The sequence below is a fragment of the Prionailurus bengalensis genome, chromosome C1, assembly GCF_016509475.1.
Source record: "Prionailurus bengalensis isolate Pbe53 chromosome C1, Fcat_Pben_1.1_paternal_pri, whole genome shotgun sequence".
In the NCBI taxonomy this organism is placed as follows: Eukaryota; Metazoa; Chordata; class Mammalia; order Carnivora; family Felidae; genus Prionailurus; species Prionailurus bengalensis.
Window position 1 is genome coordinate 157,969,151 of NC_057345.1, and position 15,029 is coordinate 157,984,179.

General features: G+C 41.2%; 1 protein-coding gene across 2 annotated transcripts in view; it reads right to left on the reverse strand.

Moving 5' to 3' along the window:
- The window catches only part of STK39 (serine/threonine kinase 39), a 312,459-nt gene that overhangs the window by 233,338 nt on the left and 64,092 nt on the right, over nt 1-15,029 (reverse strand). For both annotated transcript variants that reach the window (XM_043576954.1, XM_043576955.1), the window contains exon 3: nt 3,001-3,109. In XM_043576954.1, the coding sequence (XP_043432889.1) occupies nt 3,001-3,109 (109 nt within the window). The remainder of the gene's footprint in view (nt 1-3,000; nt 3,110-15,029) is intronic.

The window sequence follows — 15,029 nt, forward strand, 5'->3', positions numbered from 1 at the left end:
ACAATTGCATGGCAGCACGTGACCAGAAACACAAGATCCAAGTTTGCAAGAGCACTTTCAGCATAAGAATAATTCTGGGTCAGGATGCAAAAAACTGTTCACGGTCACTCCAGGGTTAGTCTTTTCTCCCACACATGCACAATTGGTTACAGACTCAAAAGGGGATTCAAGATGTCTGAACTGAAAAAAAAGAGGAGGCGGTGGCCAGGGGAACAGACCGCAATGAACTGAGAGCCAGAAGCACAGTCTCCCTGAACATCTAGGACACAGGTAGGAGGGGAGAAAAAAAAAAAGTATATTGCCTCCAGACCCCTGCTGATAACCAGAATATTCCTTTCTGTGACTCTGGGCAATCTTTATTTTTGTTTACTTGATCCATAATGTACTGACTTTTATAATGAAATAAATACACGGTACTTTGTTACCATGAACAGATTAGGATCCCTGGCATTCTGAGTTCATGTTTCAACACATACTAATTAATATTCCAAACCTCCCGGTCATTTTAAAAGCCCTAATTACCTGGGGGTTCAACATTTCTGAAGAGTTAACAAATGGCTTACCTCAGGACCTGAATCTGGCTCTAGGCGCTCTATGATTAACTGGGAGTACTGAGTTTCCACATCAGGTATTACCACACCAGACTAGCTGCCTGCCCCTCATTAAGAGATTTAATATGATAAAATATTATAAAAGAAAACAAATACATATTTCCCCCTCAGAGAAACAAAACATCTATTTATTCATTGAATCTTAAATTCTTTAGTAGTTTTGAAAACAATACTTCCACAACCGCTTCATTTTCATATTATAAGTATATACCAGGTAAGGCACGTATGTATGCATTTCTGGCTTGCTAAAAAAAAATGAGCAACAGTCCACATCGGCCCAGGTTTCTCTGACCTGTGGAAACCTGTTTAAAACTCGTTCTTCTTACCTAAAGCCCAGGCAGACTAAATTGGATTCTTTTAAAAAGACAATGAAATTTTCCATCCAGTCTTCAGGCAACGGGATACGGGACATTGTTAAGCTAATCAAAGGTTAATTGGGATCAAAATAAAGACAGGAAGTAAAATTCTCAGTTTGGGCAGTGTATCTGGGGCTGCCTAGGGTCCCAGGTCACCAGAACCTCTATCCCTGCAACAAGAGATTGGGTGAAGGGTCGTCTTACTGACAAAGCACCAGCCTCGGCAGAGACAAGGAGCAATGCCCACACTCAAACCCTGCAGTCTGGCTCCAGCAGGCTGCCTTTTTCTTTCTTCTTTCATTTCTTTCTTTTCATGTTTAATTAAAACCCGAAGTAGGCACTCAAGGAAACAATGACTAATAGGATTGACAAGACTGGGAACAGAACCTAACTCAGCTCTCCCAGGCTCCCTACTGAGACCCGCGCAAGTGGACCCAAAGCAATCACAGCATATTTGTCCTGTCAGCTCTGGGCCTCTGCTTGATCCAAGAGAGTTTCTTTACAACAACAACAAAAAAAATGAAGATGCCTCCTCAATTCTGCCTTCACTGGAACCAGGTCTACAGGTTAAAACGGGCTCTACAATATAAATTCAGCTATACTGGTTCTGGCTTCATCCAGGCAGTGCAAAATGTCTTCCTCTGCTCCTAAACGACACTTCACGTCTGGAAAAGATATATAGAGTGATAGATGTGGGAATGCTGGGTGTTACAAAGAAAATCACTGGGGCTTTCTAAGCGTAAATTTTCATGTCTGTAAAATGAAGGTGATAATTCCTGTGGTGCAGCACAGCTTTTAAGTCAACAGGTCCTACTGCCACAAATTCCGGTGCTCACAGCTACTGTGTATGTGACCTTGGGCAAGCTGCCCGACTCTCTTAAGCTTTGGGGAACTTTCTGAAGAGCAGGGACAGTGACACTTGCCATTCAAAGATGCTGTCCAGATTAAATGAAATAAGGTAAGTAAATTGCCTTGAGCAGAATCTAGCCACAGAGTAAGTGTTCAATAAAGTTAATGGCTACCATTATCATTCTCTATCAACTAGTGATGTTAAGAGATTAAAAGAAAAAATACGGCAATGTAAAAGTGCCTTATAAGTTAAATTGTCAATGACTTTTATAACTTCATTGACCTGAGGCCAGAGTGAAAGTTACTTTGCCTCTTCAAATGCAAACACAGGATGAAAATAGTGCCACTTCCGATCAACACTGCAAGCAAATAATTTAGCATGCACAGAGTTTCTCTCCATTCCAACTGAAACAATATTTACTGAGTACCCACTGGGTGCCAGGTTCAATAAGGGAGAAGTCCATTAGACCATGCTCTCCTCAACAAGTCCACAATCTAATCTAAATCTGTACTGTCCAATATCGTAGCCACTAGCCATCTGTGGTTATTTAAATATAAGCTAGTTAAAAATGAATAGAAATCCAGTTCCTCCAGAAATTCAGTAACACCAGCCACATGTCAAGTATTTAAGAGCCACATGTACCTAGTAGAAACTGGAGAGCACAGTTATAGAACATTTCCATCATCACAGAACTTTTAATGAACGGCACTGAGGTAATTCACTATATTACAATGTGTTAAGGACTTGAATAATATTAAAAACAGAGTTTAAACAGGAAGAACTGGTTAACTTTTGTGTTGCAGAGAGGACGTGACCTCTTAGGACTTTGGCATGTGGAGAAGGAAGGACAGACATCTAGGGCTGAGGAGCAGCACAGGGGAGATGTGGAGACATCAGGGTGCAGAGGTATTTAGAGAGCCTCACCTACACCAAGAAGGCTGGGCAGAAGAGGACACGGGTATTCTAGGAAGTTTAGCCATATTATGAAAGCTTTTCAATATCAACGTGAAGAAATCTGGGCTTTATTCTCTAGGTAAATAATAAACCAAGCAAAACTTTAAATACAAGAGTAAGGGGACCAAATGTCAAGTTGTATGCAATATTACGGCTTGCACAAAAGACAAAAGAACACACACACACACACACACACACACACAAGCAAACAATAACAAAACCCACTTACCTCCACTTAGTAATTTCATGACCAGCCAAAGTTCATCTTTTACCACAAAAGAGGTGTAATAGGTCACTACGTTGGGATGGCTGCACTGACTCATGGCTTGAATTTCTTTCTATAAAAAGAACAAAACGTGACATAGTCTCATGGGGTAAAAATCGAGAAGCAAAACACACTGAGCACACCTAGGCACTTTTCCTACTTAAAAACATACGTGGGGGGCTGCTTAAACCATTAGTTCAAAGAAGCTGCATGAGAACTAAGTCATTCATCCAATTATCAACTTGCTGGAATTCAGAAAGGCCTCTTTAGGAGACCACAGAGCCCTGTGGACCGGTCACAGGACACAGAAACCTCAGGGAGCATATCACCCAGATCACTCCCTACTCAGTAGCAGAGAGCCCCATCACACATGACTGAGTGCCTCCTGCCTGCAAGGAAGGCTGCGATAGAGAAAGAAAAGGCTGAGTGAGTCATTAGGGGACCTGGGTCCTACTGCCAAGCCTCAACTCTGGCGGGTCTTAGATCCTCCCTCATCCAAAACTATTTCTGCTTCTCAGGACTGCTGTGATGGTAAATGAGCAAATACCCATTAAGATGCTAGAACGTAATTTCCCAAACTCTATTTCATGGTAGATAGTTTATCAAGAAAAAAAAGGGGGGGGGGCAGGCTAGTGGAATAAGCTCAGGAAACATCAGATCCTCTACATCTCACTCTAAAAGGGTTATAGGGAACATTATTACTGTCAAAGACTCTGAGAATTCCTGCAGTAGATAAGCTGTTCTAGTTGAATCCACATGAACAATGCAGTTAAATAATGCTTTGTGGGTCACAATTTAGGAAACACTACTACTATAGAGGAAAATAAGTTTCATATAGAGACACAAAACAATAAAGTTTTGAAATCAAATAGGCAACTTCAATAAACCACATTTTCCTGCAATACTTAAGTTCCCATTGGTTTTGGTGTATTGTCTTAAGTTATTGCCAGATAACTCCTATAAAGCTTCAGTCTCCAAAGGCAAGGGAAATAAAATCAAAAATGAACTATTGGGACCTCATCAAGATTAAAAGCTTCTGTACTGCAAAAGAAACAATCAACAAAACTAAAAGGCAACCAACAGAATGGGAAAAGATATTTGCAAATGACATATCAGATAAAGGGTTAGTATCCAAAATCTATAAAGAACTTACCTAACTCAACTCCCAAAAAACAAATAATCCAGTGAAGAAATGGAGAGAAGACATGAATAGACACTTTTCCCAAGAAGACACCCAGATGGCTAACCAACACATGAAAAGATGCTCAACATCACTCATCATGAGAGAAATACAAATCAAAACCACACTGAGATACCACCTCGCACCAGTCAGAGTGGCTAAAATTAACAACTCAGGAAACAACAGATGCTGGCAAGGATGTGGAGAAACAGGAACCCTCTTGCACTGTTGGTGGGAATGCAAACTGGTGCAGCCGCTCTGGAAAACAGCATGGAGGTTCCTCAAAAAATTAAAAATAGAAGTACTCTACAACCCAGCAATAGCACTACTAAGAATTTATCCAAAGGATACAGGAGTGCTGATTCATAGGGGTACCTGTACCCCAATGTTTATAGCAGCACTTTCAATAATAACCAAATTAAGGAAAGAGCCTAAATGTCCATCAACTGATCAATGAATAAAGATGTGGTTTATATATACAATGGAATACTACTTGGCAATGAGAAAGAATGAAATCCTGCCACTTGCAGCAATGTGGATGGAACTGGAGGGTATTATGCTGAGTGATATAAGTCAGTCGGGGAAAGACAGATATCATATGTTTTCACTCATATGTGGAACTTGAGAAACTTAACAGAAGACAAAGGGGGAAGAGAAGGGGAAAAAATAGTTACAGAGAGGCAAATCATAGAAGACTCTTAAATACAGAGAATAAACAGAGGGTTGATGGTGGGGCGGGGTGGGAGAGGGGAAAATGGGTGATGGGCATTGAGAAGGGCACTTGTTGGGATGAGCACTGGGTGTTGTATGTAAGCGATGAATCATGGGAATCTACCCCCAAAACCAAGAGCACACTTTACACACTGTGCGTTAGACAACTTGACAATAAATTACATTAAAATGAAAAAAGAAGAAAGAAAAAAAAACACTAGAAAAAAAATAAAATAAAATAAAACTTCAGTTAACCCTCAATCAAGGGTATCAGACTAGTGTAACTCCCTCTCAAGGTGCCGTCCAAAAGCCACAAAAAATAATGTAAGTCATCAAAGAAACCTTATGCATGCTATTATGTATTTATGATGAAAGAAAAGTACATTTATGCATCGTATAAATATTTTCAATAATAATGAGCATCTAGTTAACTCTGAATTAATTTTAAATCACCCAGCCGAAAGATTCCAAATGGGGATGCAATCCTTGCACATCCAGTACTACTTAATCCTCAAACTGCCAAGACCCTATTTCTCAGAATACTGGACCAAAACACTATGACATGTAACACACACGTATACCTTAGTTTATATATTTATATAAGTGCTTTTTACCAAGGATAAACATAGAAAAAAATCACTAATTTTTCCATTTTCATTATATAACAACACTTTCCATTCCTCATTTCCTTCATCCATTTAACTAATTACAGGTTTTCTAAATCTGACACTTTTCAATTCAGCTACTCCTGTCCTTTGAACAAGATCTGAAACCTGAGGTCCAGTTTCCATCTGTTTCTGGTGTTAGGTTTTGATATCACGAGATGCTGCTGAAGGAGAAATGCAACACTGAACAGGCCATTCCTACCTTAAGTCACTAGCACCTGTTCACTGTGGGGACGGACGGCTCACTTGGAAGACGTGCAGCATCAGGTAGGGTCTGGTATACACACAGATGCCCCCCGCTGCTCACAGAAAGGAGAATGATGTTTCTTGAAAGTGTGGGTGCTCCACATTCTCATCATTTCACATTTAATGCAAATGAATGCTTATCTAGCTTTCTAACTCCAAACTTTTAAATCATTAATCTAAATGAACAATAAACAACCTATGCCCATATGAAAGGAAATTCGTCTGCACTGAAGCAATACTGGGCCAAACTCTGGAAAAACCCGTTTTCTTGCACTTTCCATTTAGATGGGCAGTATCACTTCCTACCCAGAGTATCAGATTCTCCAACACTGCAGTGAGCAAACTATTTGTGTTGGGGGTGGGGGCATGCATACATGCGTGGGTATGTGCGTGTGCATGTGCGTGTGTGTGTGTGTGTGTGTGTGTGTGTGTGAAAGAGAAAGGGAGGGAGGCAGGGAGGGAGAGAAAGTAGGGGGGAGAGGGAGAAAAGGGAACAGGGGGAGATGTACAGAGGGAGGGAGAGAGAGAAAAACTCTTTAACCTGTGGATATAACTTACCAAGTTCTAGTCCTTCAAAATTTTGGGTCTTAGAGGTACCAGATGGACATTTAAAGGTCCTGAAGATCTGGGGGCACCTGGGTGGTTCAGTCGGTTCAGCATGTGACTCTGCTTTTCAGCTCAGGTCATAATCCCAGGGTCATAGGATCAAGTCCTGAGTCAGGCTCCGCAATGAGCATGGAACCTGTTTGGGATTCTCTCTCTCTCTGCCTCTGTCCCTCTCCTGCTCTCTCTTTCTCTCTCTCTAAAATAAAATAATAATAATAATAATAAAATATAAAGGTCCTGAGGATTTAAAAGAAAGAGGCAGGGAGAGGGACATAGATATTGCCCCTACTAATACACCCCAGGACCAACACGAGGGCAGATGGAGGAAAAGACAGAAAACTTCAGAGAAGACTTACCATCAGTCTGACCACTCATAACCTCACATCCTTCCTTGCAGCCTCACAGTTCCTCTTCACTGCTTCGCTAGGGTTCCATACCCCCATTCCTACATCATGCAATTTCCTACACAAGCCATTCCATGTAGCAGAGCCTCTAATACTTAAAGACATGGTAAAACCTGCCTTAGGGAGAAACAACAGTCACTTAGCCTCAGCATATGACCTGTGCTATCACTGAGCCTCCATGATAAGTATTTCCACAAGCAGTGCAGAAATACACTCACAGAAGAACAAATGAGGTGTTCTACCTGCCTATCCAACCTTATTTCAGTTTATACGTAAGCCTTGTGTTTAGTTGCCTTCTAGAGAGATGCAAAATTTTATATTTATATATTTGTATTTTTGCTATGGTCTGAATGTTTGTGCCCACCCCCTGAATTCACAAGCTGATGGCCTCAGGAAAGGGGGCCTTTGAGAGGTGACCGGGTCTTGAGGATGGAACCCTCATGAATGAGATTTGTGCCAGTATAAGAGACCCCAAAGAGGTAGCCTGCCCCTTCTGCCACAGGAAGCAGTGAGAAGTCTGTGACCTGGAAGAAGGCTCCCACTCGACCGTGCCAGCACCTTGACCTTGGACCTCCAGACTCCAGAACTGTGAGAAGTAAATTACTGTTGTTTATAAGCCACCAAATCTGTGGGATTTTTCTTACAGCAGCCTGAATCAATTAAGACAACTGTACATACTTTTTATATTTTATATGTTGAAAATATAAATATTTTCTGAATCAAATGTTCTTTCCATAGAACTACTCTCTCCATTTCTTTTCAGAACAGTGATGACAGCTGCTCTTTGAATCCTTCCCTGGGAACAGTCTACCAGATAAATTATCCAAGCTTTTCCCATTGTCCTAACTTCACTCACAGGATAGGCAAAGCCCTTTATTCCCAAACATATTCATTTCTATTTCTAAAAGTGACAAAAGTATTGCCCAAAGATGATTAAGTGGGTATGATTTAAAAAAAAAAAAGTTTTTAGGGCACCTGGGTGGCTCAGTCAGTTGACCTCCAACTCTTGATTTCAGTTCAGGTCATGATCCCAGGGTCTTGGGATCAGGCCCTGCATCCGGCTCTGTACTGAGAATGCAGCCTGCTTAAGATTCTCTCTCTCTCCCCCTCTGCCTACCTCCCCATCGCCCCCCAGGCCCACTCATGCTCACTCTCTAAGTAATAAAATAAAAAAGGTTTATCCAATTCTCCCTACAAAATAAGCGGGTTCTAAAACTCTATTCCCTTAACTAGGATACAATCCATAGATGCATGATTTGGAACAATGCTTCTCAAACTTGAAAGTGTACACAGATCACCTGGGGACCAAGTGAAAATGCAGATTCTGATTCAGCTGGTCTGGGGTGGGGCCTGAAATTCTGCATTTCTATCAGGCTTCCAAGTAAACTGGTTAGGTCCAGAAACCAGACTCTGAGTGACTAAGTGGTGGAAAGCAAACAGAGGCACTTGGGTATGGGGACAGGTGAAAGGAAGGAGCACCAAGGGCCGCAGTGAAGGTGATGGGGTTAGAGCCTGAGGAGGGGAGCAAGCCCAGAGGCACGGCCTAGCTGAGTCTGACCTGAAGAAAGGGGTAGGAAACAAAGCTAGAAATAGGGGAGACTAGTAAACAATTCACAGGGAGAGAAAAACACGAGGTCAAGATTTGAAGAACTTACACAACTCTGAAATCCGGACAACACATGTGCCAAAACTGCAGTCAAGGACTGTAACACAGTGACTCCCTTGGAAGAGTCTAGTGAAATAGGACAGACATGCCATCAGGTGCCAAAGCAAGCCACAGCCTGGTATTTAATCTGCCCTGTGGACCAAAGAGCTGCTCATGCAGCTTCATCTGAAACACACCACAAACGAAATTTCACAAGAGTGGGAAAACAGGCCTAAAATGGGATAGCAAGAAAAAGGCCTCCCCATCTGCCAGCACTGAAGCGGCAGCCACAGCAGCAGCCCTCTGCTGGGAGCCGGGTGGGCGGACGACAGACCTATGAGGGACACGCACGCGCGGCTGCGAGGCCAGCCTGGCCACATTTGCCCAACCGGGGCACGATATAGGCCTCTCACGTGGGATAGTCCAGGTTTGGTGGGGGACACAAAACACACAGAATATCCTACCATAGAATATCCCGGAAATAGGATTGCTTGGGAGGAAAAAAAAAGAAAAACTACCAAAAAACCAAAAACTGAAAAAAATGGAAAGAAAGTATAAGTGTTTATGAGGGCTTTTGTAATAGTGCTCTATGGCCTTTGTTCCTCCTACCACCACCACCACCACCACCACCACCACCACCACGAAAGAAAGAAAGAAAGAAAGAAAGAAAGAAAGAAAGAAAGAAAGAAAGAAAGAAAGAAAGAAAGAAGGCAAGGAAGGAAGGAAGGGAGGAAGGGGGAAGGGAGGAAGGAGGGAAGGGAGGAAGGAGGGAAGGGAGGAAGGGAGGGAGGAAGAAAAAAACCATACTGAGGACAAGCAAGAACTGTGGTTCACAGGGGTGGGAGCCACTGAGGAAGAGCTAAAGTCCTAAGACAGGGCTGGCTTGGAAGCTTGGCTAAGCCACTGAGCAGCCCGATTACCCCAGCAGGTTACCCCATGTCCTTGAACCTCAGTGTCCTGTCATAAAAGGAGATTATTAATGCCGTCTACATAGGATTTTTGTGAAATAAGTGAAACGAGACCTACACCACTCCTCGCAGGATGCCTAGCACATAACACAAGCGTTAAAAGACAGCCTCTCAATGTCTCGGTTCCTTCTCTGCAGATGAGCAACCCCATACTGATCGCTTACCTCAAGTGTCCCAAATTCCTGACTCAACCTCAAAGGCACGGAGACAGACACTGGCAGCAGCGCCTACCCTGCCCTACAGAAACATCAATCACAGAACGCGCTCCGTGTGTCCTGCCAGCTCTAAGAGTCTGTAATGTGTGTATAGGTCACTGGGCCACGAGTCTGTAGCTTTATTCCTGACTCTACGTTGTCTCCCACAGGAGTTTTCCTAAGTACTTCACCCTGTGTTTAATTCATACCACCCTGTCATACTTCATGCATCCTGGTACACCGTCTCAAGCCCTTTTGTGATAAGGAGCCTAACATATACTTATGCAAAGGGTTCAAAACACCTAGCATAGGGGCACCCGCCTGGCTCTGTGGGCAGAGTGTGCGACTCCTGATCTCAGGGTTGTAAGTTCAAGCCCCACGTTGGGTGCAGAGGTTACTTAAAAAATAAAATCTTTTAAAAACAAAAATAAAAAAACACAGAGCACAGAAAAGAGTTTGAAGATATAATAATTAGGAAAAGTTAAAGCCTAGTGTCTTTTGTTCCTAAAACCAGGAGATTCACGAAGTACTGAAAGAAATTTCATTACAGAAAAGAAACAGTTCAAATGGATTCTGAATTCAAAATAATAAACTACACTTAACCAAATTAGCATATTTTCACAGCTTATGTAAATCCTAAATAAATTCTTCTTCATCTGATATTGGTGGCAAAATATCCCACTCAGCCTTAGTTAGGAATCAAATTTCTCAGCCTCCAAAATCATGTGCAGTTAAATCTGAGAAGATGTTATTTCTAACTTTATTCTAGAGCAGTGGTTTTCAACATTGGTTGCACACTGAAATCACCTGGGGAGCTTTAAAAAATACTAGGGCCTGGAGCCTAGCCCCAGAGATGCTGATGCAAATTGGTTTAGGATAAGAGGCTGGGAATGAAAATTTTCAAAAGCTCCTAGGTGATTCTAATGTTCGGCTAAGGTTGAGAACTACTGTTTTCAAGCTAGGCACTAAGATGCATCATTCCTTCAATGAAATACTGAGAGAAACACCTACCTCTCAGGCACACTTCCACACTGCAACTTTTAATCCTTTAAAAAGGGGAAAATATGTATGATTTACAAACACTATCAAATGAAACCTATATTTCCAAACGCAAGAGATAACCGGATACATCTTTTAAAATGTATGCAACATTCTGCAGGCATTTTAAGAACTCTTTAAATGGTGAGGGTAACCACATTAAGTAACACTTTTCAGAAAGTCATTCTCCAGCTTGCAATTCCATAACAATTCCATAACAGCACCATCATGAAGGGTAACCTAATATTCATAAATAGCCTGATACTGTAAGTGGCAGAATTAAAACAAAGACAAAAACAAAACCCATAAATTTCTATGATCTCAAATGTCAGCCAAGAAATGGAAGAAAAAGATTGACACAGTTGTTACAAGAGGAATGTATGGTTTTTTTGGACTGTCAATTTTCAATCAGGAAAATGTCAGTATCAGGTCTTTCAATGTAAAAAACTATGTATCACATGTGCAGCAAACTCTTACCTCTTTTCAAAGAAGAGTATCAAAAGGGAAAAATCTACTTTAAAAAACATTAAGTGAAATATTTCGACTTGTACCCAAATGTATCAACCATTGTTCCTTGCCATTTAGTTTTGTAGTTATTTTTATAGGACTTGGTATCTGTGTTTATCCAAGTGAAGTCCATTGAAGACAGGATTAGAAATGGGAAAAGTCTAGATAAGACAGGGAAATATTTTTTAAGAAATTAGGAGAAGGAGGGGCCAGGGTGGCTCAAGTCACTTAAGCGCCCCACTCTTGGTTTCGACTCAGGTCATGGTCTTGCAGTTTTGTGGGTTCAAGCCCCGTGTTAGGCTCTGTGCTGGCAGTGCAGAGCCTGTTTGGGATTCTCTCTCTCTCTCCCTCTCTCTGCCCCTCCCCTACCCATTTTGTCTCTGTTTCTCTCAAAATAAATAAATAAGCTTAAAAAAAGAAATTAGGAAAAGGGGAGCAGAAATTCCCTCACGGCCTTACTCAGTGTTGGCAGAGAAGTATTTAAAACAAAAGGTAGAGTGTCATGGGAGTTGGAGAGTGGGTAAATCCCTTGAAATCAGCAGGGGAATCACAAAGGGTAAACATCTACTTGCTGGCAGAAGAGAATGCACATCCCAGAGCCTCCCAGCTTGGTGATGATGTCACAAAGTTGGGCACCCTGCAAAAACTGTCCAAACAAAACAGAAGAATTTTACTTGGAAACGTAAGAAACCATTGGTATAGTTGTTTTCTTCAAAAGAAACAAGGAGAGGGAAAGGAAGGGAAGAATCAAAGTGTGATGTTGAAATACTGTAGGAAAACCCAATGGGGAGGAACCCAATTTCTCCCACTGTTGGCTAAGAGGTTCTTCAGCAAACAGTAAGACGGATGCCCTATGAGTTCTGGAAGCTCTTAAGTTGGCCCTCATGGAATCTGAATCAGATTCAGCTATCAATAACAGCTGTTTGATCATTTAATTGACTACGATTGGGAGTCTTGGAAAAAGTCAAGTCAAAGACTTCATTAAAAACAGAAACAGGAAGAATTTTTCTTGTCCGCCAATTTATGTTGCTGGAAACCTCCGGGCCAACTTTTAGCACAGCTGCTCTATTTGGCTTCATCACCAAACAATGAGAATGTGAGGTCAAGTGTGTCTTTTTCTTTTTTTGTGGTGCCCCCCGTCCCACGCTGGGGGCCAGTGTGCAGCCTGGGGTCTGCCAAGGAACAGCCCCCCTGCAGAAGCAGCCAGAGCCCTGCCCAACACGCTCAGACCTTCTCTCTGACTGTTCCACAGTCCTTCTGTTTCCACAGCAGCTAATTAATTGTGGAAATAACCAAACCAAAATAAAGAAGATAACAGAGGAAAGAACAAAATCCTTGGTCTCAACCCAAGCCAATAACATTTTCCAGAAGGATGGTAAAAGGGAGGTATAAAAAATAAACAAGATGTAACTAAAGTTGTATTCAATCTAAGTGTGTTTTCCCCATTTTCTCCTACTCTGAAAATGAGTATGTACTGGGTCTCTCTGTTACTAAGCACATGTAAGTTCAGAAACATGTGTCCTTACAATATTCATTTCTGTTTACTCTTTGGAGAAAAAATGAGATGTTAAACATTTTAGCAAGCCATTTCTTTTTTTTTAATTTTTTTCAATGTTTATTCATTTTTGGAAAGAGAGACAGAGCATTAACAGGGGAGGGGCAGAGAGAGAGGGAGACACAGAATTTGAAGTAGGCTCCAGGCTCTGAGCTCTCAGCACAGAGCCCCATGCAGGGCTCGAACCCACGAACCATGAGATTATGACCTGAGCCGAAGTCGGACACTCAACCGATGGAGCCATGCAGGCACCCGCCCCAGCAAGCCATTTCTAACACATGTATAAAAATTGACCTAAAAGTAAATTCAACTAGTATGTTTATTATCTGAATCAACTATAACATTTAAATTTCACGTTCCAAATTCTACGAATTTGGTTCTACGAATCACAAGCCAGCTAATGTAACTTTAGAGCTGTAAAAATAAATTAGTTTTGCATATGTAATATTCTCTAATTTCTTAAAAATGTATGTCTTCAAAATATCCAAAAATCTCCCATTCCTAATCCTGCCCTCAGCTGGATTATACTTTGGTAAAAATAAACACCAAAGTGTATGAAAATAATTACAAAACTAAGTACAAAATTTAATATGTGAGACCTGAAATGCTCAAAATAGTACATTCAGTAAAATACACTTGTATTTTAATGCTATACCCTTGGTATAAAAGATTCTACTAGGAACAGCCAAATGCAATTCATTACCACATATGGTGAAGCACTAATGAGCTGGGATATGAATAATTAATCTACTAATTAAAAAATTCTTTTGTTCAAAAAGCATGGAAAAATACTTTCATTTACATAATAAGGAAAACACACATTATAGTTTCCAGCTTTTTAGGCTGACATCCTCAAACCAGTATAATTTTTTTCTACAATAAGCAAGGCTTACAAAAGTATGAACACAATTACAGACATTAGGCAAAAATGCAGGGAAAAAATTTTTTTTTAATTTTTTAAACCTCGGGAAGCCTGGGTGGCTCAGTGATTATGCTTCTGACTTTGGCTCAGGTCATGATCTTGCAGCTCATGAGTTCGAGCCCTGTGTCAGGCTCTGTGCTGACAGCTCAGAGCCTGCAGTCTGCTTCAGATTCTGTGTCTCCCTCTCTCTCTACCTCTCCCTCCCTTTCTATGTCTCTCTCAAAAATAAATAAACATAAAAAATTTTTAATTTTCTAAATCTCAATTAAAAGGAGGAAAACCCCTTCTAGCTAGAAGAACTGCTCAAAGGTCCCAAATATTGTAATTTATTTTTTTTTATTTAAAAAAAATTTTTTTTTCAACGTTTATTTATTTTTGCGACAGAGAGAGACAGAGCATGAACGGGGGAGGGGCAGAGAGAGAGGGAGACACAGAATCGGAAACAGGATCCAGGCTCTGAGCCATCAGCCCAGAGCCTGACGCAGGGCTCGAACTCTTGGACCGCGAGATCATGACCTGGCTGAAGTCGGACGCTTAACCGACTGCGCCACCCAGGCGCCCCCCAAATATTGTAATTTAATTTTAAATAAGTATGAGAGAAGCCTATGTCAGATAAATAAACTATTAGGGGATAATTAAACTATTCTCTCAAATGACCATTAGGCAAAATAAACATCTAAAGCTTTATTCTCCAAAATAACCTACAAATCACAGCTGATTTGTTCCTCTAAACACAAGTAAAGAGAGTAGCGAGAAAGGGAGAGATGAGTAGAAAGAAAAGAGCAGATCAAAAGAAATAAGAAATAAGAAATAACATTATGGCAGAAAAGCAAAATGAGGGCAGGGGCTTTGTTCTGAGGAAAGTAAGCTCTCGATTTATCTATGAATCGTATCCATGAAATACAGCAAAATATCCTTACAGAAATGATATAGGAAGAGAAGGGCAAATGCCAGATTCTTTCCGGTTGGAGGCTGAGAGGCTCTTTCGTTATGTACACAGGAGACACAGATGGCACCCTATGTACCCCAATCTATGCACTTACGGTGGAATGTTACTGTTACCCTGTAACACTGGAGTGACTTGACTCTATCCGGAATTATAAGCATAATTTGCTAGTAATCAGTGTTTTTCTGCAAGTGATTTTTAAAAGTAACTTCATTAAAAGAATTGATTTTTAAATACACAGAACCATAGACTTCGGTGATAAAAATAAGTTTTGCCATCAAGTAGAATTCCTCAGTGAACAAATGAGAAGACTGAGGCATAAATGATTCGTCTCAAGTCCACGATCCAAGTGAAGACCCGGGCCCTCTGACCCAGGAAGCAATTCTCCCTCCATCACAAGTTTCAG